This window comes from Mus musculus, chromosome 15 (genome assembly GCF_000001635.26).
Source record: "Mus musculus strain C57BL/6J chromosome 15, GRCm38.p6 C57BL/6J".
NCBI lineage: Eukaryota > Metazoa > Chordata > Mammalia > Rodentia > Muridae > Mus > Mus musculus.
In genome coordinates this window covers 103,313,125-103,340,556 of record NC_000081.6, presented here as the reverse complement: position 1 = coordinate 103,340,556, position 27,432 = coordinate 103,313,125, and the positions used below count along the sequence as shown (strand labels likewise).

At 50.8% G+C, this 27,432-nt stretch overlaps 1 protein-coding gene across 7 annotated transcripts; it reads left to right on the top strand.

Moving 5' to 3' along the window:
* The first annotated feature begins 470 nt into the window (after positions 1–470).
* On the top strand, positions 471–26,662 carry Zfp385a (zinc finger protein 385A). Of its 7 annotated transcripts, none has more exons than NM_013866.2 (8): positions 471–510; positions 7,356–7,492; positions 20,157–20,267; positions 22,446–22,608; positions 24,433–24,675; positions 24,761–24,930; positions 25,101–25,196; positions 25,332–26,662. In NM_013866.2, the coding sequence occupies exons 1-8, from the start codon at positions 501–503 to the stop codon at positions 25,560–25,562; spliced, it is 1,161 nt and encodes a 386-aa protein (NP_038894.2). In that variant the 5' UTR covers positions 471–500; the 3' UTR covers positions 25,563–26,662. The 7 variants fall into 7 exon arrangements, with proteins under 7 accessions (NP_038894.2, NP_001343556.1, XP_006521116.1 ...); NM_001356627.1 differs by lacking the exon at positions 471–510 and adding an exon at positions 6,219–6,326; XM_006521053.4 differs by lacking the exon at positions 471–510 and adding an exon at positions 6,337–7,040.
* Positions 26,663–27,432: the final 770 nt, after the last annotated feature.

Sequence of the window (27,432 nt, the reverse complement as noted above, 5' to 3'; positions counted from 1 at the left end):
GAACAAAGTAGGACCCAGGCATCCTCCCTGCACCTCCAGGGCCCACCCAGCCCATTGCTCTAGAGGGGCATCACTATCCCACTCAACCCGGGCTCTGTTCCTCCCCAGATCACTTAGGATCCTGTCCCTCTATCAGCTGAGAATGAGTCTTCCCGCCCTCAGACTGAGCCACTCAGGAACCCAGGCATTTTAGTTCCCAGCCTCCTCAATAACCTCACACCATCTTGTTCCCCAGCCCCAGCTAAAGCGACATCCTAAAACCCAGAGATTGGGGGCGGTAACTGAAAGGCTGGAGGAAGCGGGAGGCTGCCAGGACGCCCCCTCGCGGAGCCCGGGGTGCCAGGGTGCCCCCTCCGGTCTTCACCTGCTGTGGGCCCCGCCCCCGCTCCGCCTCGGCCCGCCCCTGCTCCTCCCCGACTCCTCCCCCCTGTACCCCGAGTCCGACCAGAACGGCCCCCGGGACAGAACGACGCGGAACCCCGGGAGCCAGGGTCCCCAGCATGATCCTCGGTGAGTGGTCTCCACGACTCTGGGATCCGGGTCCCTGGTTCCTTCTCACTGGGTCACCAACCCCCACCCTCCCTCACCTCGGCACCGCGGTGACTGCGGCCGCCGGTCTGCCACTCATTCCCCCTCCCCCCTCATCTGGCTGCACATCTGGGGTCCCCTCTTCCTCTCTTCCCCTAGCTGCGGTTTCTCCTGGTAACATAGGGAGGGGCAAAAGGAAGGCCGAGAGAGCGAGACCCCCGCCCCATAATGAGAACATTGCGTATTCATGAGGCTCATGAATATTATAAGACAGTGCAGGAGAGACTGTGGGAGGGGGCTGGTCCTGGCCTGGTAGAGTTGGAGTAAAGGTTCTGACCCGTCACCTCCAGCGCCTTCCCCCACCCTTGGCTTAGCCACTCCGACAGCCTTCTGGGCCCAGGATAAGAGGGAAAGGAGGAAGTGGGGGGCGGAGGAAGAAGATGCTGGGTGTAGCTTCGAGGTGAGTGTGGTGGGAGGTGGGAACCTGACGGGTGAAGATAAGGGGGCTGGGTAGAAGAGCGGGTGGGAAACTGTCCATCCCGGGCTCTTGCGGCTTAGATCCTGTCTCCGCAGCCATCCTGCCCCGACACGCCGGGACCTGCCCCTCTCTCCCTGCGCCGGCTGCCTGGGCCCTTCTTCTTCTCCTCCTTCTTCCCTTCCACCCCAGCCGTGGGTCGGGGGCTACAGGAGACCAAGGAGAGAAGGAAAGTCAGAGTGGGGGGAAGGGAAGTCCCGCTGGGCTCTGACAGCCAGCCCGTTCAGCCTTGGCCACCCCATCTTCATGACCTACATCGGGAAGGGAGCCCCAGGGATGGGGGAGGAGAGGGCCTAGCTGTACTCCGGACTCCGCAGCAGCCCCTGCCCTCAACCCTGCTGCCACAGCAGTGCAGGGCCTGCTCTGACCTCTGACCTCCACCCTGGCTAGGCCGGTTCCAGGGCCCTGTTTATTGTGAAGCCCCCTACCACTCTCAGACACCTGTGGTCTCCCTGCCCCCACTGAGGACACCTGGCTCTGTGCTTATGCTGAACTATATCCCGTGTCCTCATCCCTCTCCCAAGACTCTCTGCCTGTGTTCTCTTCTTTCCAGTGACTGTGTATCTTTCCTAGCCCATTTCTCCACTCTTGCGTCCTTCCTCCATCTAGCTGTTGTGTGGTCTCAGCCTCTCTCACGACTTTTATGCCTTGCTTCCCTCCAGCTGGCCAACCATCATAGCTATTTAAATCCCTCTGCCCCAAGGCTGTCTCTAGTAGGTGGTCTGCCTTCTAATTCCGGGAGACACCTCAACACAGTTTAGACTCAGGACCCTAACACACAGGCTCCACATTCTGCCTACCGTTGTGTTCCTGTACTCTAGCTGTATCCTGGGCCAGCTGTAGCGGCTATAGCCTGCTTGCCCAGAGTAGGCCAGGCTAAGCCTTGTTTGCCCTGGTCTGGAGGCCACTTTAAACTAGGTATCAGGCCTGGAAGACCCCTGCCAACACCCAGCCACAAGAAGACTGAATCCAAACTCTCTGACATTGGACCCTGCCACCAACTGGCCCCAGCCATCTCTTTGGAGGACATGATAATTAACTCCCTCCTTTTGCCAAGTCCACAGGGGGTGGGAATCTAGTGGTGCCCCCATTCAGCTTAGCTTTCCTCTCATCCCCTTAAATCCCAACGAGGGAGGAAACTGCCTGCCAGTGCTCAAGACTCACCTTTAGAATCATACTGAGGTGTTCGGGTCTGAATGCTAAGGTCACTGAGTCCTCTACAAGGCAGCCCTAGAGGAACCCTGAGATGGCTGTGCCCAGCTCAGCTGTATGTGGTGTCTCATGCCTATCATCACAGCAGGTTGGGGGAGGTTATTGGGAGTCGAGGCTAAAGAATAAGTTCATGGCCAGCCTAGGCTACAGAGTGAGAACCTAGCTCAAAACAAAATTAGAGCACACATAAGAATCAGGGCCTCAGGGTTCAAGATGGTAGTTCTGAGTTCAGACTCCTAGGCTGCCACTGTCTAAGACCCTGGTTTAGTGAGGGGCGGAAGCCTGGAAAGGGAGGGTTCTTCTGATCAGGTTGGGAAGATTTCCCAAAGCTCTGCAATAAGCCCCTCCCTTTCTAGGCATCACCTCCCTCAAAGCCCCACCCCCACCCACATATACCCCGAGGTTATTAGGGCTGGTGTTTTTAGTTGTGCACAATCATCCCCTTGTCTCTTTCATCTTTGACTTCAAAGCCTTTCCAGCTCTCTGCCTGCCTTCTGCCAGGATGAAGGAATTGAGGCAGAGGGGACAGATTCACTGGACTTGACCAAAAGGATAAGAAACAAAAGTTCAAGCCTTTCTCCACTACCCTGACCCTAAGTTTGGCCATTTCTGAGGAAGAAGCTAAAATGCCCGAGGGAAAACAGAGGTGGTGAAAGATGAAATCTCGATCTCAGAGACTGGTTCCTTCTTAGTTAGCCTCATGAGGTCCCTTCACCACCAAGATTTCAGTCTCACCTCAGTGAGACAGTCACTAACTCACAGCCCTACCCTAAAACCTTCCCCACTCCCGCCCTACCCTGATGAGCCACTCCCAGAGCAGACTCCGCCCAAGCTGTTCCTATTCTCCAAGTCAAGCCTGCCCAGCCCACCAAAGAAAGCCCAGGGGCCATGGCACAGGACCTGGCCAGACCTTTTAGGGGAGGACGGAAAAGAGCAGCCCTCACAGAGATGAAGGAAGCTAGATATGACTTGACTGTGGGAGACTGAATGCAAAAAGTACCCAGGGCTAAACGGGGTTTTGGAGGTGGACAGGTGGGTTCGAACCAAGAGTCTGCAAGCTCACCCTTGGAAACTGTCTTGAATAGAACGTGTTAACAATCCCCCAGGGAGTGAGGGTGGGGCTCTGTCTGTTGGAGGTAATTACTCTAATGAGCTTCGCTCTAGAGTCGCCTGCCCCAGCCCGACCCTAACTCCTCCCAACCCCACCTAACCTTCTCTTCCTCCAACCTTGCTGCAGCCCTCACCTCCCACAAAACAAAAGCCTTGGATTTGTTCCTTCTTCTCAATCCCTTCCTCTTTCCCTGTCTCCCTTTTCTTCTCCAGTCTACCCAGTAAAACATGATGCTTTTAAAAAAATCTTACTCTGTGAGACCCATTCAAGTTCCTCACTAACTGGTGTGACCTTGGTCTAGTAATACCTGCCATCTGAACCAACTGTCATTTATCATAAAAGAATTCATTTATTCAGCAAACATTTATTGAGTGCTTGCTGTGTCGTGCCAGCACTTTTACACAGACTCGTCCAATCCTGTCATCAACTCTGGGAGGCAGGTACTGTTGTTCTGGTTTGACAGATGAGAAATGAGACTGAACCAGGCAGAGGAACCAGCTACTCGCCCAGTTAGTGCACAGTGAAACCATCTCATGGGAGACTGTTTATATAAAGTCCTGTCAATGAATAAGCCTCTGGAGGCTGGAGAGATGGCTCGGCAGTTAGCAGCACTTGCTGCTCTTGCAGAGGACTTGAGTTGGGTTTCAATGCCTACATTGCAGCTTACAACCAACCCTTCATTCCAGTTCCAGGGGATCCAGCACCCTCTTCTGGTCTCCGGGGGTACCAGATATACACACAGTACATTTTTCATACATGCAGGCAAAACACTGGTACACATAAAAATAAAGTTTTTTTTAAAAAAACAAATTGCCAGTTGTGGTAGTGTACACCTCCCAGAACTTTGTGAGTTCAAGGTCAGCCTGGTCTGCATGTCTGCATACTGAGTGCCAGGAGAGCCAGGACTATAGTCTCGAAGAAAGGAAGGAAGGAAGGAAGGAAGGAAGGAAGGAAGGAAGGAAGGAAGGAAGGAAGGAAGGAAGGAGAGAAAGAAAACAATAAGCTTTTAAAAATGGCAATTATTTTTCTCAGAAAACAGTGTATGGGCCTGAGGCTTCAAACCAAGAGCCCTGGAGCTTTCTTGGAGTGGGAGGGCAGTAAGAGCCTCCTACAGGCTTGGCAAGTGCTCTACCACTGAGCCTCAGCCCCAGCCCTGAAGAGCCCTGTTTCTGCTCACCCAATTCTTAAGATACCATCTGCCCCTCTCCCACCTCAGATTTCAGAGTGGAAGAGCCATGAGAATCCGGGGATAGTCCCTCACCACTTGCCCACCCCCTGACTCCCCTCACTCTGTCCTCATCTCATGCCTTTGTCCCACCTCTCTTCTCACCCCAACCCTGTTCCACATTCGTTCCAGGCTACAGGGAGCTGAGTGGCTTCTGTCTGTTCTCCTCCATCTCTCCCCCTGTAAAGCTAAATGAGGACTCCACACCCAGGAAAAGCAAGGAATTGCTTTCCCCATTCTCTGCTTAAACCAGATGCGAGCCTGTGCTCAGCCCTCCGATTCAGCGTTAAATGAGAGCCCTCTGGGAGCGATGTAACAGAGGAAGAATTTGCTAGAGTGCGACAGATCCTGATTTGATTCTCAGCCCTGGATACTTAAGGCTGTGTGGCATCAGCCAAGTTTTTTAACCTCTCTGAGTCCCAGTCTCCTCACATGCTGAGTGGAAGAAATAATCCTGGCTACTTCACAGACTCAAAGCCATTTCCCAGACTGCCCCATCTCCCATCTTGCATCAGATAAGACTCCGGCTCATTGCCTGGTACATAGACCTTCTTTGAGTGTTTCTCTGTGGCTTTTTCTGGAACTTGTCTCCCTCCTCTAAAATGGATTTGGGAGTGGGATCCTAGAGAGTTGACAGCCAGGGACAAGGTCAAGGAGCCAAGTGGTGGGGTGGAAGTGCCAGCCCTGAACCAGCTGCTGGGAGTGGGAGCAGGGGACACTGAGAGCGAGCACTCAGGTTTCTCTCACCATTCCTGAGGCTCGTTAAGGTTGCCCTGATGTGCCAGGCAGTGAGAAAGGGTGGGGCACAGAGGAGAGGCCTGAGAGGACAGACCAGAAGGAGGAGATGATCAGTCTGTCTGTCCCTGTCCTCACCTTCATCTTTCTCACCTTATGGTCTCTGCCCCAGGGTCTTCCTGTCCTCATCTAGCTCTGCATTCTGCCTGTCAGGTTTTAAACTCCCTTTTCCACTCTCCCATCCTTAGCCTCTTCTGTGTCTGTTCCATTTCTAGTCACCTATTCCTGCCTTTGCCACTTTCCCACATATTCTGTCTCTCTGTGTTTCTGTCTTCTCTGTCTCCCTCTGTGTGTCTGTCTCTCTCTGTCTCTCTGTCTGTCTCTGTCTCTCTCTCTGTCTCTCTCTGTCTCTCTGTTTCTCTCTCTCTCTCTCTCTGTCTCTCTGTCTCTGTCTCTCTCTCTCTCTCTTTCTCTCTCTCTCTCTCACACACACACACACACACACACACACACACACACACACCATCCCAAATGTGAAGGCAATGCTAGGCTCCCAACAGTTCAAAGGCCAAAGGCAAACATCCTAGCTTCTCCTTCAGGCCTTAGAATTTAGAAACCAAGCTCCCAGCAGCCTTAACCCCTGTCTGCCTCAGGCACACTGGCCTCCAGTGTTGGCATTGGGTGGAAGAAACCCCTCCAGACCTTTCTGGACCTCATTCTCCACCCCCAGCTGTGCCTGAGCCCTCCCCACCCCCTCCCTCTCTCCTCAGATTCCCCTAATCCCTGCTCCCCCGCCCTCCCCTCTGCCCCACTTTTCCAGGACTCTGATTGGCTGATTCTACTGACTGGGCTGGGGGAGGGGGATGGTAAAGGAAGGGGGCAGAGGGCAGAACCAAGGGAAGGGGACGCTGTCAGGCCCAGGCCCCTAGGGGGCCAGGGCCAGGCCACTGCCTGGGGGCAGCAAGTGCCAGCTACAGAAGGTATGACAGGGGTGAGTCAGTGGAGGAACAAGAAAGGATCCTGGGGACCCATTACCCTAAGAAGGTCAAGGGAGGTCCAGGGCCAGGCAGGCAGTCTCTTGGTCTGGCCTTTGTGCCAGAAACCCCTGCAGCTGGCAGAGGGTGCTGAAGTAGTAGAGGGTAGCAGGAATTGCCCAACTGATTGATAACAACTGCTTCAGGAGGAAGCCCCCCGGACCAGCGGAAAACCTGAGGGTCCTGAGTCCTTTAAGCGGGGTCCTTTAGAACCTGGTGGAGCCTCCTCCAGGACTCCAGGGGGAGGAGAAGACTTGTGGGGTGGTACTGAATGGCTGGCTGAACTTTCATTTCCCCTTGGGGTCACATGCAAGCCCTCCTCTCACAGAGGCGGTGGCTACGGTTCCTCTTGCAGAGCTGGAACTGAGCCTGCCCCATGGTTGAGACAGTGGGGTCTGGTGGGAATGAGGGGGCTACAGAAGGATCAGAGCAAATGGCACCCAGAGGTGGCAACAATTTTTCAGGAATTATGACCTGAACAGCATCGTAATTTAGGAAGCCAGATACAGCAGCTTTCTCTGAATCCAGGCTTCCCTGTCCACCTCTGGACAGTGGAATAAGTCACCCACTTGACTCTGATCTGGGGATGCAACAAACCTTCAGACACACAAAGGACTCCAGACCAGAGGAAGGAGTCTAGGATTCTGAGTAGATCCAGAGGTAGGCTGTCTGCAGAGGAGGTCTAGGCCTTTCTTGGGTCTGTAAAAAGCCTGAAGGGCTTGGGGAAGGAGGATGCAGAAGGGGGAAGTGAAAACCACCCCCTAGGGAAGACCAGCCTGTTGTCCCCAGGCCCACAGTGGATCTGCTCCTTGAGCAGCAGCAGCAAGGGAAGTGTATATATGGCTCACACAAGTGTACGCTCTGGGGGCACACTTCTGAGTATGGGAGCCTCAGCTAGGGAGTAGCACTGTGTATTTGGGTGGGGTTCCGAAGCTCAGTCTTCCTACCCCACAGAATGTTTTCTCTGCCTTTCAGGCAGCCTGAGCCGGGCAGGGCCCCTCCCTCTGCTCCGGCAGCCCCCCATCATGCAGCCACCGATGGACCTCAAGCAGATCCTGCCCTTCCCACTAGAGCCAGCCCCAACCCTGGGCCTCTTCAGCAACTACAGCACAGTGAGTATTGTCTGTCTCTCCTGCCCCACACCCCTAAACCCCCTCACTCCCAATCCACCCCTGTGCTCTTCTTCTAAGCCTACCTCGTTCTCACTTCCTGTGACCCCCCTGTGTTCCTCGTGTCTAGTCACTGGATGGCAAAAGCATTGCTGGCTCTCTGATGCTATACTAACTGTAATGAAAACAGACTGTGTGCTAAGTTTTCTCTGTTACCCAGACACTGCTCTGTTCCACTCATCCTTCGGTGAAGTGCTCAGCCATACGGAGAATAAGGAGGCCTAGGTGGTAGTGCTGTAGGAAGTCAAAGAGCTGAGGATGCTGGGATTGGAAAGAGCCAAGGGGCAAGAAGCACGGCTGTGAGGGTTTTCTTTGTGTGTATGCCTGTGTGTGTGTGCGTGCTGGTACACACAACACACATGCCATTGTACAAGTGTGGAGGGCAGTTATGTGGGTCCTGGGGATCAAACTCTGAGCATCGGGCTTACACCTCTACTTTTATTTTTTACCATCTCCAGCTCTCCAGAGTACACAGCTGGGTGGGTAGGATCAGTTTATTATCAGTTATTGGAGGGATGGTGAAGTCTTCTAGATTTAATGGGAAAAGAAACAGAGCTACTTCCCATTCTTTAGCAGAGGAGTGCCTTGGTAAGACTTGTGATTCAGGAAGAAAACTGTGGCAGCCAATAAAGGGGACAAATCTGGAGGAGGTTGTCTGGCCTTACAAGCCTAAACGGGCGGTAAGAATGGGAAAGAGAAGGAAAGACTGGTGAGATGCTTTCAAGGAAATATTGACCTGCCATGGTAACCAAGTGGTGTTGAAAGAATAGAAGAAAGAGCTAAGGATGAGTCCAGGGCTCAGCCCTTGGGGAGGTCTGAAACTACCCCTGACAGGGATAGCTTAGCAAGGAAGACACTTGCATTTCTGTTTGATGAATAGGCTCAGAAGCTGAGGCTTGGAAGCATTTAGTAACTGATAGATGTTGGTTGACACAGTATATGCCTAAGATGTAATTCAAACAAGCCCTGAGTTTGATCCTTGGTACTGCATCAATAAGGTGCGGGGGAGCACACTTGTAGCCCCAGCACTCAGGAGGGAAAGATAGGAGGATCAGAAGTTCAAGGGCATCCTCAGCCTGGCATACTTGACCCCCTGTCTAGAGAGAGTGAGAGATCTTCAGCTCACAGCTGCAGCCTCCGAATGCCTCCTAGAAATCTAAAGCAGCCTCTGTACTGCATTTTGACTCCCACAAAGTGTTTGTCACATCTCAACCTTTACAGCATCCTTTGGGGTGGTTGGTGATATTAGCTTCAACTTTACAGATGAGGGAACCTAGCACTGACTAAAAATAGCACTGTCCTAGACCTGTGCGAACAGTAGGGTGAACAGAAGACAGTTTATCCTCAGTGAACTTATACTGGGAGACAGGCATGTATGCCACAAAGCAGGAGGAAGGTTATAAATATTGTCACAGAAACACTAATAAGGATGCGATCTCAGTACACAAGAGGTAGAGGCAAAAACATCAGGATTTTAAGGTTATTTTCAGTCACATAACAAGTTTCAGGCCTGAGATTCATGAGACCTTGTCTCAAAAAAAAGTAGGTGAAGGGACTTGAATTTAGCTCAGTGGTAAATAACTTGCCTAGCATGAGTGAAGCCCTGTGTTCAATTCCCAGTATTGCCTAAAATAAAGCAATATAATAATAATAATAAGCCGGGCAGTGGTGGCGCACGCCTTTAATTCCAGCACTCGGGAGGCAGAGGCAGGCTGATTTCCGAGTTTGAGGCCAGCCTGGTCTACAAAGTGAGTTCCAGGACAGCCAGGACTATACAGAGAAACCCTGTCTCAAAAAACCAAAATAATAATAATAATAATAATAATAATAGGGGCTGGTGAGATGGCTCAGTGGGTAAGAGTACCCAACTGCTCTTCCAAAGGTCCGGAGTTCAAATCCCAGCAACCACATGGTGGCTCACAACCATCCGTAACGAGATCTGACGCCCTCTTCTGGTGTGTCTGAAGACAGCTACAGTGTACTTACATATAATAAATAAACAAATCTTTAAAAAAAATTGGAATGTGACTTTTTTTAAAAAAAAAAAATAATAATAATAATAATAATAATAAAGCACTGAGCATATACTATATTGAGGCATAGGAATCAATTGGCCGCTGCCCATAGGGAGCCCATGTTTTAGCAGGAAAAATAGCAAGTTAACTATAACCCAGATGAAGAGCCATGTTGAAAGCATTTAGCTTACATGGGAGCACAAGGGATATTAAGACAAATCTTCTGGGTGTAGGGGGATCTAAAGAGCCAACTGGAGTTAAGCAGGATAAAGACAAGCAGAAGAAAACGGCTTAATCTAGCTGGGACAAGGACTCATGATTTTTGCTTTTATTTTGTATTGCTTTATTTTGTTTTTTAAATAAGGGCTGACCATGTGGCCAAGACTGGTTCCAAACTCTTAGGGATTCTCCTGTCTCAGCCCCCCAAGTACTGGAATTTCAGACATGTGTCACAACACACAGAATATTCACAGGATGGTACGAGCAGCCTTAGAGAAGAGCTGGAGAGATAGCTCATTCTGCTGCCATTCAGAGGACCTCTGTTTGATTCCCAGAACCCTCACAGCAGCTCATAACCATCTGTAACTCCAGCCCCAGGAGATCTGGTACCCTTTTCTGGCTTCAGAGAACACCAGGCATGCATGTGGGACACATACAAACATGCAGACAAAATACTTGTTACAAAGCCTGGTTTAGTAGCACATACCATTAATCCCAGCACCCGGGAGGCAGAAGCAGGTGGATCTCTGTGAGTTTGAAGCCAGCCTGGTATACATAGTATTCAATTCTAGGATGGCCAGAGCTACATGAAGGGACCCTGTTTCAAAAAAAGAAAGAAAAAGAGAAAAGAAAAAAAAAATATATCCCCAGGAAAACACTTCATAAATAAAGCAAAATAAGAGAAAACGAAGAAAGATCATTTCAGATTGAATCAAATCTCACAGAAACAATAGTTAAAAAGAGTCATTTAGGGAAGTACAAGTGACCTGGTGTAACTAGAACTGAAGGGCAGGGAATGCTGTCCTCTGTCTAAATACCATATTCTCAGGCTCAGCAGCCCAGGAATTGTCCCCATCTATAGAAGAAGAAACATAGAGGTCAAATGACTCATCTGAGACTCATCTTTAGTACACTCATGTAAATATGTTTTGTTTCTTATATTGTTTGTTCCTCTGGCTTTTGCCTCTGCCTCTGTAAGGTCGGGATTGCAGGCATATGCCTGCCACTCCATCCAGCTATAGCCTAGGGTTTCTTTCTCTTTACTGTTATTTATTTCTAGTGTCTCTGTGTGGCAGGCGATACTCTTGTGCCAATGTGTGAGAAGGTCAGAGAACAAGGTCGGGAGGCAGTTCTCTCTTTCCACTGTGGGTTTTGGAGCTTGAAGTCAAAGTGTTAGGGTTGATGGCAAGCACTTTTATTCAGCCATCTTGCTGTCCCTACACTGGAATTTCTGACCCCCACAGTTCCATGGAGTACCTGCCTCCAGTGGAGCTAGTTAAAACCCTGAGCATGGCAAGCTGAGGCTGTAGCTCAGAAGTAGAACTCTTTTAAGACAATTTTTGTTGTTTGTTTGTTTGTTTGTGGGTTCTGATTTTGTTTGGTTTGTTTGTTTAAATATTTATTTATTTTATGTATATGAGTACACTGGCACTGTCTTCAGAAAAGAGCATCAGATGCCATTACAGATGGTTGTGAGCCACCATGTGGTTCCTGGAAATTGAACTCAAAATCTCTGGAAGAGTAATCACTGCTCTTAACCACTGAGCCATCTCTCCAGCCCCCAGGTTGGTTTTTTGAGATAGGACTTTTGCGTGTAACCCTGGCTGTCCTGGAAGTTACTCTCTAAACCAGGCTGGCCTCAAACTCAGAGATCTGCTTGCCTCTGCCTCCCAAGTGCTAGGATTAAGGGTGTGCGCCACCACCGTCTGGCTTTAAAAAATATGTTTTAGTTTTGGTATGTGTACATGGTGGGTGTGTATACATAAATACAGATGCCATTGAGACTAGAGGTGTCAGTCCCTGGAGCTTGCCCTCACATGAGTGCTACAAATGGAACTCAGGTGATGGGTTCTCTGGTAGAGTATCAGGAACTCAACTGCCAAAGCATCTCTCCAGCTGCCTCAGATGTCAGCTTCTGCTTGTGATGCATGAAGTCCTGGGTTCAAACTCAGGATTGACATTAAAAAAGAAAAATTAATAATAATAAAAGAGTTGGGCATGGTGGTTACACCTGTAACTGTAGAACTCGGGAGACACAAGTAGGGAGGAAGTTATGTTCCACGCACACCTGAGCTACCTAGCAAGATAATCTCAAAAAAAGCTGATGGACGTGGGAGAGATGGTTTAGTGGGTCTAAGGCACTTGCCGGGCAAACCTGGTGACCCAAGTTTAATCCCTAAAACCTACATAAAAGGAAGGAGAGAGCCAATTCCACAAGTTATCTTTTGGCCATCATATGTGCACCATATGTGCACATGCCCCCATATGATAATAAAGTAAATAATAATTATAGGCCTGGTAGCACTGGCCTGTAATGCCAGCTGAGGCATAGGACTGGAGCCAAATAAAAAGGAAAAACTAAGGTGGAAGGATTACAAGTTCAAGGCCAGCTTGGTCTACAGAGGGAGACTGTTGAACAAAATTGAGGGGGTCATGCGGGGCAAGGTGGCTTAGTGGGTAAAGATGCTTTCCAGAAAGCTTGAAGTCCTGAGTTCTACCCCAGGGACCCATATGGTAGAAGGAAGAACTTATTCCCACACATGCACATCCACAAAATATAGAAATTAAAATGTAATAAAAAAGAAAAGAGCGAGGTATAAAATACCAGGTAGTGTTTAAAAACCTAAAAGAGGGAGATGATTATATATGAGTGCTGGAGTAGCAATAGGACGGATACCCAAGACATCACAAATGATGCCACTCTGTGGGGGGATGGAGAAATTGCAGTTAAGAACAGATTGGTTTTTATTATTTGAAAATATGTTTATACATGTGTAAGCACGTGCAGTTGAGTGCAGGTGCCAGATCCTCTTGGACCTGAAATTACAAGCTGTTGTGATCTACTTGATGTAGGTACTAAGATCGGACCGCAGGTCCTCTAGAAAAGCAACACACACTCTTAATTGCTGAACCATCTCTCAAGTCTGAGAGCTAGTGGGGGTTTTGTTTGTTTGTTTTTTGTTTTGTTTGTTTGTTTAAGATGAAGTCTGACTTTGTAGCCCTGGCTGACCCGAAACTCACCAGATATAGTAGGCTGATCTAGAACTCACAGAGATCCACCCACCTCTGCTTCCCTAGTGCTGAGATTAAAGGCATGTGCCACCTCACCTGGCTCTGAGGCAGGTTTTTTTTGTTTTGTTTTGTTTTGTTTTGTTTTTTTTGCTTTTGCTTTTTATATATTTACTTATTCAGGGTTGGAGAGACGTTCAGTGGTTAAGAGCACTTATTGATCTTGTAGAGGACCTGATTGGTTCCCAGCTTACAACCATTGATTACTCCAGTTCTAGGGAATTCGATGCCTCTTCTGGCCTCCAGGGACATCAGGTACATATAGTGTATAGACAGACACACATGCAGATGAAATAATTATTCATTTAAAAATACTTTATCAGTAATATTTATTATTTTATTTGTGTATGTGAGTGCAAATGCAAATGTGGATGTTAGAAGAGAGATTAGGAGCTGATGCTCTCCTGCCATCTTTGATACAGGAATCAAACTCAGGTTGTTAGGCCTGCTGGCAAGTGATTCCCTCAGCTGAGCCATCAAGATGTAATTTTTATTTTACTATCATCTCTTGTCATTCGTGAGTACTGAATCTAGGACCCCAGGAGTGATAAGCCTGAGGATGGTAAAGTCCCTTGTATAAAGTAATGCAATATTTACAAATAACCTGCTTATCTGCTATACTTTGAATTGCTTCTGGTCATTTATAGTACCCACCACAAATGTATTGTTTAGGGAATAGTGATACAAGAGTAAAAGTTTGGGGATGGCTAAATGGCTCCATGGGTAAAGGTGCTTGCTGCCAAGTGTGAGGACTTGGGTTTGATCTCTCGGACCTACATAGTCAAAGAAAAGAACTGATTCTTACAGGTTGTCCTCTGATTCTCACAAGCACACTGTGGCATGAATGTATACACAAAAGGTCTACACACACACACACACACACACACACGTAAATATGTGTAATAAAAATATTAAAGAAAAATTTGTTCATGTTTAATACAGCCATGATTTTTTTTTCAAATATTTTCTATATACCATCAGTTGAACCCACAGGTCTGGAGTTCAGAACACAGAGGGTCAACTTCAAACCCTTTTGTATTTTGAATGGTTTTGCTTTATCAAGCTTATTTTGTTGTTGTTTGGCTTTTAAGGTATGTTAGTGTTGTGTACATGGAGGCCAGGGGACAGCTCCTGAAAATTGGTTCTCTCCTTCCATGGTGGGTTCCATGGAATGAACTCAGGTGTTCAGACTTGGGTAACAAGTGTTTATGCCATCTAAGCTGTCTTGGCCACCCTTTTATTTTTTGCTTTTTGGGGAGAAAAGGGGACAAGGTTTCTCTGTGTAGCCCTGGCTATCCTGGGACTCAAAAAGTTCTGCCTCCCAAGTGCTGGGATTAAAGGCATGTGCCACCACTGCCTGGCAATTTTTGGATTTTTGAGACAGTGTCCTGGCTAGTGGCTAACCTGGAACTTAGATTGTAGATCAAGCTAACCTCAAATTTGTAAAGATCCTCTTGACTCTGCTTCCCAAGTAATTTGAATCTCCCTGTCCAGACTATGAGGCTTTTTTCTTTTGGTTTTTTGGGGCAGGTTTACTGTGTAGCCCAGGCTGGCCTCCAACTCACAAAGATTCTTATACTTCAGGCTTCTGAGTCCTGGGATTCTAGGCATGAATTACTACACCACCAAGCTTTCTTCTTTTTATTACATTATCTGTCTGTCTGTCTGTCTGTACATCTATCTATCTATCTATCTATCTATCTAGACAGGTCTTTCTATATAAACCTAACATGTCTGTCACTCACTCTGTAAACCAAGCTTGCCTCAAACACACAGATACCCATTTGCCTCTCCCTCCTGCACTGGGATTAAAAGTGTGCACCACCGTACCAGCCTTACATTTTGTTTATTTATTGTAAGGGCGGGGGTGGAAATGTGTACATACATACAACAGCATGCATGTGGGAGTCAGAGAAAAGCTTGTGAGAACTAGTTCCCACCTGTCCACTGAGTTTTCTTCCTTCTATTGCATAGGTTCTGGGAATTGAACTTAGGTTATCAGACTTAGCAGCAGGTGTTTGCCTTGTAAGCCATCTACACACACACACACACACACACACACACACACACACACACACACCCTTTTTAAGCATAAGATAGAGAGTGCCTCAAAATATGTTTGGAGCCAGGTGTGGTGGTTCAGCATTCATGAATTTCTAGCCAGCCTGGGCTACATGGTGAGTTCCAGGCCAGCCTGAACTAAAGTAAAACTTTACCATTGACAAAGAGGGAAGCCTGGGAGTATGGCTCAGTGATGGTAGAGTATTGATATGTGTGAGACCATGGGTTCAAGCCCCAATACCTCAGAAGGAGTGAGTAAATCATAGCAATAAAGCAGTGAGTGTAAGTAGACCTGGGAGTGCAGCAGGGTGGCAAACAGCACCACTGTTAGCGTCTGATTTCTAGGGTATGAACTGATGCTGCAAACTCCTTGCTTTATAAACTTAGGCAAATCATTTCAGCATCCCAAACCTTAAATTTACCAACTGTAAAATAGATATTGGTCAGGCCTGGCAGCACATGCCTGTAATCCCAGCTCCTAAAAGGCTGAGGCAGGAAGATCACAAGTTCAAGGACACATTGGGCTACCTAGTAAGACTGTCCAACAAACAAACATGGGAGCAGGGGCAGTAATAGTACAAGTCTACAAGACCTTGTGAATTGTATTACAAAATCATAATGCCTAGCACAGAGTTAGCGTTCCGAGTTTTGCCACCTGATCACTGTTATTTAAGGGAAAGGAGGAAAAGGAAGTTTGGATGTCCAAAGCTGTGGCCTTGAAAAATAAGCTGAATTGGGTAGTGGGAACAGCAGCTGGAGGGGTTAGGGAGGTAAGTCTGCTCTGTAGAGGTGGAGAGGACAAGAGAGAGTATCTGGTTGCATGACAGTTCAGATTCTGCAGAGCAATGAGGACTGCAGAAACGCTGCACAGCCAGCCACCTTCAGAAGGCCTGTGCAGCTGCTAAGTCCATGGCTTTGGAGTCAGGCTGCTCAGATTTAAATTCAAATCCCAGTCCAGCAACTTACTAGCTTATGACCTTGAGCAAATCATCTAACCTCTCTAAACCCCAGTTCCTTCATCTATAAAGTAAAGATAATAATAGTACTTACTTCAAATCGCAGTTATGATGATTAAATTAGATAATCCAAGCAAAGAGCCCAGTGCAGAGCTGGCACATTCCATGGGCTCAATCGACAGTAAGTGGTGGTGGTGGTAGAATTATGGCAGCCTCTCCCTGTGGCTTAGTATCTCTCTTCTCTCCTACATGAACAGTTGCTGCCCCTCAGACATGTGCATTAATATCTCCCCTCATTCTTTCCATGCTCAGTCCACTGTTTGCCTTTACCCTTGGACATCCATTACTGTCTCCCAGAGTCGACTTTTCTCAAACCAGTATCTAGCTTCACTTATCTCTCTGGTCGCTGCCCTGGGTAGGATGGGCACTATGGGTGGAGGCCTTGCCCAAGCAAAATGAAGTGTCCTAGCCATGGGGAAGTCTTTGGCCTTCTCAGTACTGCCCCACTTGACCACCAGAGGGCAGTAAGTGCACGAAGCGTAGCTCTGGGAACCTGGTTCTGGGGCAGGTGGAGAACCCAGAAGAGGAGGTAAAGAGGTTAAGTGGCAATGTCCACCACTCTGAGGTCGCTTCTGCTCAGGCAGCCCTCGGCTCCACTGACCAGAGAAGTCGCCCAGAATCTTCCTCACCCGGGCTTGGTTTTACACCCACGTGAGCGAAGTGACTTGTTAAAAGCAGGGGCACAGGGGTTATGTACAGAGAAAGCTGGGGGAAGCATTGTATAGGAAAAGCTGTCAGCATAGAGGCAGGGAGCAGGGTGGAAAGGGTGAAAGAAAGGACAATGTCTGAGCTAGACAAACACGGTCATGCATAGGACTGGTGCGGTCACTGGACCCAGGAAGGAATCCAAATGCTGGTAGTCGAGGTCATCAGGTCAATGCCCCTGCCGCTTGACCGAGAGGCCCCGGGCCGGAACAAGGCCTTTCCTGAAAGCAGAGTCTGGTCGCGGTCTCTAGCTTTTTCTGCCAGAGCCCCCTGGCCTCCCTCTCCTGTGCCCTGTCCCCGCCCCCGTTCCCGGACCGCCCTCGGCCCCGCCTCCAGGGCGGGCTCCGGACCGACCGGCACCGCCTCCCCTCCTCCCCTCCTCCCAACCAGCCGGGCCTCACAGCCCTGAGCCGCCCGGGCAACGAGCGCCGCGTCTCCGGCCCGCCCGGCCGGCCAGGCTCGGGACCCCCCCACCCCCTGCCTGGGTCTGCTGCCCCGGGCCATGGAGCCGCGGCCACCAGGGCCTCGCAGGGTAAGCCACCCAGCCCCTCCCTCCCCGCCTCCGCGGCTGCCGCAGCGCCCCCCCATCCCATCCCCGCCCGCCCTGCGGGGCCGGCCACCTCTCCTCTCGCCCAGTCCTCGGCAGTCGCCCATCCCCCACGCGGCGCGGCCCTCACCGATCTCTGGAGCCCAACTGGCGCCCCCGACTACTGCCACCTTGTTGGATACGCTAGCCTCTGCTTCCCAGGTCCTTGGAATCCCCAAAATCTCAGACTTGCCATCGGTCCTACACCTACCTTTATATCACCATGCTGCCCAGACCTCTCTTCTGCCTTGGCCTCTTCCCGGCAGCCCTTCCCCACCAACTCCCACCTGCTATTTGGACACCCTCAGCTCCCTCTGCCCCTTGTCAGTCCTATCTGCTCCTCAGGTCTTTCCATCCCTGCCATTCCACCCCTTTCTCCTGTCGCCTTCTTTTGAGGGGTGGGTGGGGTAGGGAAGTGGGTGGTTAAACAAGGGGCAGTGGGTTCCATCCGATAAAGGGCAGCGAAAGGAAACCTAATCATAGCAGGCCCCCTCCTGCTCCTGATCTGGTTTCCCTCCTCCTTGCCCTTCCCTCCTTGCCTGATTCTTTTCGCCCAGCTTCAGGGAGCCTTTCCCCTTCACCACTGTTGGAGGGCAGGTGGGAGGGGACTGCTTTGGAGAGTTTGCCAGGGTGTGTCTAGACTAGTATCGGAGGGAAGGGTCTCAAAGAATGAAATGGGTCTTCAGAGATGCCAGCCTCCACCCTTCCCTAGGGAGCCTTCATCTAGGTCACCGGGGCCTCCTGACCTTGGTTTAGAGGAACACCTCAGTGGCTCACATTCCACCTACTTGGGCACTGGGGCCCGAGCCCTCACCTTCAACCAGCTGTCTCCTCAGTCCCTGGAAGAAAGAGTGGGGCAAGCTGGCTTGGCTCCCTCCATTTCTTGTTCCACTCCCCAAACTACTCCTGAGGAGGGATCTGGGGTGGAACCTAGACTCTTAGGGGATAATCAGCCCACAACTCATCCTTGGGATTCTTGGCCTTAGGCCTTCCTGGGAACTGGCTGGAGTGATGGTACAGACAGAACCTGGAGACTCCTTTCTCCTCTCCATCCTATTCTCTCCCTACTGTTTTTATACGACTTAGGTTTCCTGGCCCAGATTAGGTTTCTGTTTGGGCGGAATTCCCATTCCCCACCCAGTATATGAGGAAGCCCAGGGCTCACAAGAACCCTGGGGCAGAGTTAGGTGGGGATGTCTCTGAAAAAAGAAGGACTGAAGCCTGGAGGCTAGAAGCTGAGAGCAGCAATCTGCCTCCCCTCTCTGATTAAAGCCTGTCTCCAACTTTCTTTCTGCCAAACATATCATACATTTGTGCAGATAAACACACAGCTGAAGATTACACAACCTGACCATCCGCAGTGTCAGCAAAGCCCCCAGTGAAGAAATGTTGATCTTCAAATGATACATACAGTGTGTGGCTGTCATTCTCATTTCACCCATTCACTCACTGATGGAAGGCGCATGGCTCCACACCTATACACACACACACATTCCTTCCTCTCCCTCTCCCCCCAGCCCCCTCTGACTTTTCCCTGTATGTGATTGGGATTTTTCAAGAAGTTTGTAGGAGGTGAAGACAGCCACTAAAAGGGGCTGCTTCTGGCCAAGGGCAGGCTAAGAGACTGACACTTGTCACACAGGTTATCATAACTCATTCATGGCTCGGCTCTAACATCCACTACTACCAAAATGGAACAGACATAGGTCAGCATTCAGTTCACTGGGACCCTGAGGCCCCATTCCTGATAGTAACTTCAACCAGCTATAGAGACTCCTGGGGGAAATAAGGAGAAGATTCATGTTCTGTCCCTCAAACTGTCTCATGGGAAACCCTAAAACCTGTGCACATAGAAAAGTTCAAGTGAATTGCTAGGGACCCCTGAGTCACCAGCAAACATGTCTTAATACTCTCCCCTTGAAAGATAAGGTTTCAGTCCTGAGTTGTTCTAAGACATCCCAACTACACCTAGTCTGTGTAACCCTGGCTGCATTCCAGGCTCTCCCCTCCCTAGCCACCAGGGGGAGAGGGGCAGAACTGCTCAGGGTAGCTGTTTCTGTGCCTTTGGCCCTTTAGCTGTATCCCTTAATATCCAAAGGCCTCAGAGACTAGCCTGTCCTTTTCACTGCTCATGTGAACTCTCGGCAGGAGGCTGCAAAGACATCTGCTGATCCAGGGTGGAGCAGAGAAGGTTCCCAATCCCTCCAAGCCCAACAGCTCTGTCCTGAAGCCCTGCTGATGCTGATAGTGAAGAGAAGGTTCAGAAGGTCCTGGGCTCCCTCAGACCTATCAGCTGTTTCCACTCTCCTCTTCCCCATTCTTCAATAGAATCACCAATTCTCTCCCAAGTTCCTGTTACTTGTTAGAAGCTACTGACTTACAGCGACCCAGAGCCTAAATATGTTAGGATGAGGTGGGGTCCAGAGATGGGAAATGGGGAAAATCTGTCTGCTGGCACCAAAAGCTGCACTTGGCAGACAGTTGTACCCAGAGTAGGGCCAGAAGGATTCAGGGGCCCTAGAATCTCTCTCTGATGCTTTGGGACCGCCTATCAGTGGCTTTTGACAGGTTGGCCTCACTGCAAAAGACAGGCCAAAGAAACAGACAGAGTTGAACCTTGATGGTGTATGTTAAGTCAGAGTAAGAGTTCAGGTCGGACTTGCAGCTCTGCTGTTAATTCACCATGTGGCCTTAGACAGACCACGTCTACTTTCCTATGAAATGGGATCGATGGGGCCAGTATGTCCATCAGGTCCCTTCCAGGGCTATGAAGATTGGGCTAGAAAAAGCCAGAAAACAGGCTCAGAGGCCTTAGGCACCTTGAGGCCTGGGGCAGGGCTTAAGAACCTTGGTTCACCTCAGCTGGTTGTGGGGAAATGGGGGTCATGAATGAGCTTGTACAGGGGTTCCTAGCTCACCCTATCCAACATCTACAGATGGACCCTGTACAGAAAGCTGTGCTCTCCCACACTTTTGGAGGACCCTTGCTCAAGACCAAGCGGCCAGTCATTTCCTGTAATGTCTGTCAGATCCGCTTCAATTCTCAGGTAAGAAGCCCAGCCGCTTTCTTCTGACAAGTAGGGTGGGGAAGCCATGGGACCTTGAGGGAGGGCAAGTGCTGGTAGCCTTGAGTGAGGGGCAGTGACTAAGGGGGTCTTGAGGGAGAACAAAGAGTTGGGAACCCTGGGAGGAAGGTGGCAGGAGTCACTGGAAAGCTGATGGGAGAAACTAGTTAGTGTCTGCTTTGCCTTTTGTTTGCTGTTTTTGTTTGTTTGATGCAAGGTTCCTTTGTACAGTCCTGGCTGTCTTGGAACTCACTCTGTAGACCAAGCTGGCCTCACACTAAGGGATCTGCCTGCCTCTGCCTCCCAAGTGCTGGGATTAAAGGCGTGGGCCACCATGATCTCTACTTTCTTTTGCCTTTTTTTTTTTTTTTTTTTTTTTTTTGGTTTTTCGAGACAGGGTTTCTCTGTGTAGCCCTGGCTGTCCTGGAACTCACTTTGTAGACCAGGCTAGCCTCGAACTCAGAAATCCACCTGCCTCTGCCTCCCGAGTGCTGGGATCAAAGGCGTGCGCCACCATGCCCGGCTTTTTTTTTTTTTTTTTTTTTTGAGACAGGGTCTCTCTCTACATAGCCCTGGCTGTCCAGGAACTCATTTGCATGTACCACCACACCCACCCCAACTTCCAGCTCCTTTTTCTTTTTCTTTTTTTTTTTTTTTTTCTTGAGGCATGGCTTCAGAAATTCCTCCAAGCTGACCTTTCCCTTACTGTAGCCTGGACAGGACTTGAACGTTCAATCTTCATATCTCAGCTTTATAAGTAGCCATTACAATCCTGTGCCACCAGGCTTGGATTTTGCTCTGTGTTCTGGCAGGAAGCAGACGAATGCTCTAAGGCTGGCCCTTCTCTCCCATGGGGTTGGAGCATTCCCTGCACAGAGTGCCTGGAAACACAGGAGTCAGGGAAGGTGTGCGGCCTCTAACCTTCCATCTGTAGGTGCTGAGTTTGATCCCACTGGCTCTCTGTAGAACCTAGTTCCCCTTTGACATCTGCTGAACTGCCCTTTCCACTTCATATCAACCTCCCACATTCTTCCTCTCTCTACCCCTTTCTACCTCCCTCCCAATCACATTGAAAGTCTGGGGCTTTCCTCATGATTTCCTCCCTCTAAAGTTCCATTGGGATTTCTATTTAGGTCCAGACTTTGTAAGGGTGCAGGCTCTTACAAAATTTTAGGGAAAAAAACAGCAGAGCCTTATTCTGTTGAGCAGGTGAAAAGAAAACATGTTCTGTTTTTCTACCCAGCACACGTATATACATGCACAGGCATCCTGTACAGCAGGGCCCTGTACACCACTGCTCTACTCCTGTCAATCTTGTTTCCCGGCCCATCCACACCTTCATTTCTACCCCTGTTTAGGTGACCTTGTGACTCTAATATTATACATTCTTCGTGGTGGCACAAATGGGAGAGGAGGGTATGGGCAGGCAGTAAGGTGGGTGGAGCCAGAACCAAACTAGCGTCAGGCCTCATTGCTTAGACTCCAGGCATCCTCTCTTCCAACCCTGACTCCACTTGCTGGTGGAAGGAACAAGATTGGAAGGATAGAAAGTCAGTAACAGACAGCTCTCCCCTATTTTGCCCTCCCTTTTCCTCCCCGATAAAGTTTCTCTGTTTTGACAGCTGTCTCTGCTGCTGTCTCCCATCTCCAGAGCTGGGCTTGAGTCCAGGGTCCTCCAGGGTGTCCACAGACAGGGGCTCCAGGGAAAATGAGGCCTAAAAGGAAAAATCAGGACAGAGCTAAAGAAACAGCAGAGCAGGATAGGATCCTGGGCAGAGGAGAAACCCAGGCACCTGTGATCTTAGATGCCAACTAGTTTTGTGTTCTGCCTCCCCCAGCTCAGCATTCTCTTGCAGGCTTGAAGGTCCCCTCCCTCTACTCAGGACTAGGTGGGGGGCCTGAGTCATCAGCCAGGTCCTGGGTGTGGTGGTGGAGTACAGACTAGACTAGGCCAGGGTCCAGATTCCCAGGGACTAAAGCTTGAGCAGCCCATCTGAGCCACAGCAGTAACCAGGCGTGTCAGCATGGGCTCCACACAGCAGAGGCAAATGCTGAGCACACTGCAGCCTGCTGAGGCCACCCCAAGACCTGAAGGAGCTCTGTGGGGTGTAGCAGATGAAAGGTGATCTCAGACTCCGTGTTCTTCCTCCATCCTTGAAGAGCCAGGCTGAGGCGCACTACAAGGGTAATCGCCATGCCCGAAGAGTCAAAGGCATCGAAGCTGCCAAAACCCGAGGCAGGGAGCCTAGTGTCCGGGAATCAGGAGATCCAGCTCCAGCAGGCAGCATCCCTCCGAGTGGGGATGGTGTAGCCCCTCGTCCAGGTGTGTCTGAACCTCTCTCACACTTCTCAACTGAACTTTGTCTTTCTTTCCCAAATTCCCAGAACTCCTCTGCTTCTCTCCTCCTCCCTTAGTCCCCATTCCCACTAACACCCAAGGTGAGTCCTGGAGCCAGGCATAGTGATGTCAAAATTCCATCCTGTCACCCCACCCACCCCTGCCTCAGCTCTTCTCAACAGAGTCCCTACTGTCTGTCCTCTCCACTGCCCAGTGACTCAGCAAGGGTCTAGGGTGAGGCCACCTGGCAAGCGTCCCCAGGAGTAGGGAGACCTTCATCTGATCCAGATGAAGCCCCTCTGTGCTGGCCACAGAGGACCATGTGCCCAGGAGATTCCCTCAGTGAGCTTGGATGGACCTGTGGACTTCTTAGAGTCAAGTTAAGAAAGAGAAACTTCTTTAAAGAAAAATCTTTAAGTTCTTTTTCTGCTTTACAGAAAGCATTTCTGCAGTTCCTCTCCCCTCATGGCTGGTGGCAGTCCTCAACCCTAGTTCCAAGGAACTGGGACAGAGAGGATATGGGGACAGAAGGATATCAGCCACCCCCACCCTGGGATTACCACATCAGATATCAGTCATGGCCAACTCCAGAGAGACCTAACATTCCCCTGGCCCTCATTTCCTCAGTCTGGCTTGTCTCTTTTGCTCCACCCTAAAAATAATGAGAAACAAGCCTCTGTATCACCAGCATGGGATCCAGGCCCCCACTGTGACCACACACACACACACACACACACACACACACACACACACAGGCAAACAGACACCTTCCAAGATCTGGGGGCCAGGCCTGAGTTCTAGTTGTGCTCTGGCTGATTCTGAGTCTGACCATCCTGGTTCAGTTTATTAGCACTTGTATGAAATAAGGATGGGAAGCGTTTTTTGATGGTGACAGTTAACATTCCTTAACTACTATTGTTATAGATGCTTTACACACATCATTTCATGTGGTCCCTGCACACTTTCTGAGGATATGGGGTAGATAGTGTACCCACACTGCTTTCATAAACTACGACATCCTGTCCAGTGTGATGAGGATGTACTGTGTGGTTGGAGATAAAGATGGAAGATGTCATTGAATGAGTAGGAGACACAAAGGAGGGATCATAGGATGGACAAGCACATGCCTGCAGGGGTTAAGAATTCTTCCACCTTCTCCTGCTTCCACCTCAACCCTCCCCGTGACCCGGAAACTGGATCATCTGTTGGAGCAAGAGTGGGAGTGCTAGAGTTTCCCCTGCAGAAGCAAGAGCCCGGTGCAGAGGCCTGGGGCCTGTGCATCTTTAATGGAACATGAATTATAGAGCAGCCTATCCCTGCTTCTTCCCTCTTTGGTTCTTGTTTCTGTTCCCCTCTGCTATGCTTACATCTACCTCTCCCCACTTCCCTCCTCCTCACTCTGCACCTTCCCCTTGCTCCATGGCGTACCTCCTTGAACGTCAGGCAAGACTTTGGGACGGGGTGGTCCTGGCAGGAAGCCCAGGCTGGCCTCCCAGGTTATGATGGGATGAATCCTTGGTGTCTGCCTTTACCCCTGGCTGGGCAGGGTACCTACCCACTTTACCCCAAAGGTAACCTGGTAGAAAGAGCCTCCCTTGGCTATCCTCAGCTTTAGGGGAGTGAGCCAGGCATTGCAATCGCACACCCAGCCAGTGGCAGCTGCAAAGAATTTGGCTGTGGCCCAGGACATGAGAACATGCATGTTGTAACAGGGTGGGGACTGACTCCTGGGCCCTTACCCTCGAGGACATGGGGGTGGGCCTCCACATGAAGAGGATTTGGGCTGACCCCATGTTTCTTCCGCAACAGTTTCCATGGAGAATGGCCTGGGTCCAGCTCCAGGATCCCCAGAGAAACAGCCTGGCTCCCCATCCCCTCCCAGTGTTCCAGAGTCGGGACAGGGTGTAACCAAGGGTGAAGGGGGAACTTCAGTCCCAGCTTCCCTGCCTGGGGGTAGCAAGGAAGAGGAGGAGAAGGCTAAGCGTCTGCTCTACTGTGCACTGTGCAAGGTGGCTGTGAACTCCCTGTCCCAGCTTGAGGCACATAACAAAGGTATGGGTCCTCTACTCCCAAGCAGTCTCCTGTCCTCAGCTCACTTTCGCCCCCACTGCCCTCACCTCTTATCTCTGTGGGCCAGGTACTAAGCACAAGACAATTTTGGAGGCCCGAAGTGGGCTGGGACCCATCAAAGCTTACCCTCGGTTGGGGCCTCCCACTCCTGGGGAACCAGAGGCTCCTGCCCAGGACCGAACCTTCCACTGTGAGATCTGCAATGTCAAGGTCAATTCGGAGGTCCAGCTGAAACAGGTATGTCCTACATCCATCCCAGGGTATCTGAATAGTTTGACCCACTGAAAGGAAGGGAACTTGGGTAAGGACCACTCAGAAGGAAGTATGGCCCAGTGCTTAGCAATGGCCCTGCCTCTGGGGATTACTCTTTGCTGAAAGCTCACAGCCCACTACCCACTGCACCACAGCACATCTCCAGCAGGAGGCACCGAGATGGCGTGGCTGGGAAGCCCAACCCTCTACTGAGCCGGCACAAGAAGCCTAGGGGCGCTGCAGAGCTGGCGGTGAGGCCTGGATGCTGGGGAAATGGGCTATGGGAGGACCCAGGAAAGCTTGAAAGGGATCTGGGCAAGCCGGCAGAGCTTGGGCTTGCTGAACTACTGGTCCGACCTCTGTCCCCATCTTTCTGCCTGCTGCAGGGCACGCTGACTTTCTCAAAGGAGCTGCCCAAGTCCCTGGCCGGTGGCCTGCTCCCCAGCCCCCTAGCGGTGGCTGCGGTGATGGCCGCTGCAGCAGGATCTCCGCTGTCCCTGCGTCCAGCTCCAGCTGCACCTCTTCTGCAGGGACCACCGATCACACACCCTCTACTCCACCCTGCCCCAGGACCCATCCGAACTGCGCACGGACCCATCCTCTTCTCCCCCTACTGACCTCAACCCTGAACCCCTCCCATTGAATCCCCCACCTCCAGCCGGGACCCAGGTCTCCGGGCTCCCAGCCCGCCCCTCTTCCCGGCGCTCCCTGAATGGTCTCTCCTTCCCCCCACCCCGAGGTACGGGGTTCCAGGAAAGGGGAGGGGTAGCGGGGGAGGGGGGCTTCAGAAGGGGGGGAACACCCCAGATCTCAGGGAACCCCGCCCCCTGCCCTTCCCTCTCCCCTAGAAAAGAGGGGGGCCGTCTCACCCCCGAGCCCCCTCGGAGACACCCCCTCCCAAAAGCCATGTCCATCCAACCCTTCCCCTCCAAACCTAGCACAAAACGGGGTTCACAAGCCATGGTCGGGGCCCGGGGGGAGAACATGGATTTTCTTGGCAATAAGCGGACTCTGGGACTCCGGCTCCCCTACCCCAAACTAAAGCGCTTCCGTGAACAACCCCATCCTCCCGCAGGAGGAGGGGAACAGGCGGGATCCTGGGTCCCTCGTAAGCACTTTGGTTTTACCGCCTGCAACCTCACTGTGCCCGCCCCGCACCATGCCCCAGCCCCGGGTCCAGTCGGGCCCATCGCAGGGGGCAGCACTTGGGGGCATCTCAGGCACTTGGGTGGGACCAAGGAGATGCCCTCATAGACCCTTCCCTCGCCTTCTTCCTCCCCGGTCCGGGTTCCATTCTTTTCACCAGCACCCATCGCCCAAGGGGTACCAAGGGGGGCAAGGGGTGTCCAGTCCAAGCCCACCCCCGCCTCGCCTTCCGCAAAACTGTGAGCAAAAAGCAATAGAAGCCTCGCCCCCGCCCCCGGCCCGTCCCTTTCCGCAGGATTTGCCGTCTGTAGCCTCCCCATTCCAGTTCCTAGACCTCATGGCTGCCCCCTCCCGTGACACCTCCACTGCACAACTCGGGCGGGGGCGTGACCCCCAACCCGTCCCTTCTGTGGTTTCCGTGTGGTCAGCCCTTCCAGCCGCCGACCCGGGATGGGGACTGGCCCCCACTGGCCCTCCCCTCCCCATGGACTCTTTCTGCTTGACAATGTAGCAAACCCCCTCCCTCTTTCTCTCTCCTTGACAATAAAGTCTGGATTTGTTCTGCCCTCTCGCCAAGGACTCAGACTGTCTTTGCTTGCTGTTTGGGTAGTGATTTGCTCGGAAGATGCGACTTATGGTGAGGAAGTCTGACACCTAAGGAAGGATATCGGGAAATGAGATTGGGAAGAGGCTGTGTAAAGCCAGCAAAAACTCCCAGGCCCTGTCTAGCTCCTGTAAACTTGGCTAGAAGGAAATCATTTCTGAGACTACAGCTGAAGCTGTTGAGGATTCGCTAAAACTCCACTAGGCGGCGCTAAGGATGCATAAAAGGAGTCTCCCGTTCGATAATGTGTTTCAATTCTAGTGAAGGGGTCTAAACCCAGACGAAGGAAGGAAGGAACCCAGACTTTTGTGACTCATTGGGAATCCACAACAAGACAGGCAGAGGAAGGAGGGATGGGTCTCATATACTGATTCTTGGTCAATCATTGTCCTCTCTGAACCTCAGTTTCCTAATCTGCAAATCCAACAAGCAGGCCTGAGTCTTTTTAAGGATCCTTTGAGACCCATATCCAAGGCCACCGAGGCTGTGCCATCTGCAGATCTGCTACAATACTCTCTCATAGGCCCCAGATGGCCTGTGGCTTAAGGCACTTGGTGCCCTGCAGGGTGCCCCTACAACCTCAGAATCCAGCCTGAGTAGTCTGAAGAACTGTGAGTGACACATCCCTTCACCCTGTGCCCTCATGCCATCTAGCGCTACTAGGCAATAGGCAAGAAAAAATAATAATAAAGCCTCAGACTCAAGCCAGTCTTTGATGGTCCCATGATTGGTTGTCT

What these genes read in the sequence shown, in the direction of transcription:
- Zfp385a (NM_013866.2), top strand. An exon ending in TCTTCAGCAACTACAGCACA is followed by an intron (nt 7,493 to 20,156) that starts GTGAGTATTGTC and finishes CAACATCTACAG; the next exon opens with ATGGACCCTGTACAGAAAGC. An exon ending in CGGAGGTCCAGCTGAAACAG is followed by an intron (nt 24,931 to 25,100) that starts GTATGTCCTACA and finishes ACTGCACCACAG; the next exon opens with CACATCTCCAGCAGGAGGCA.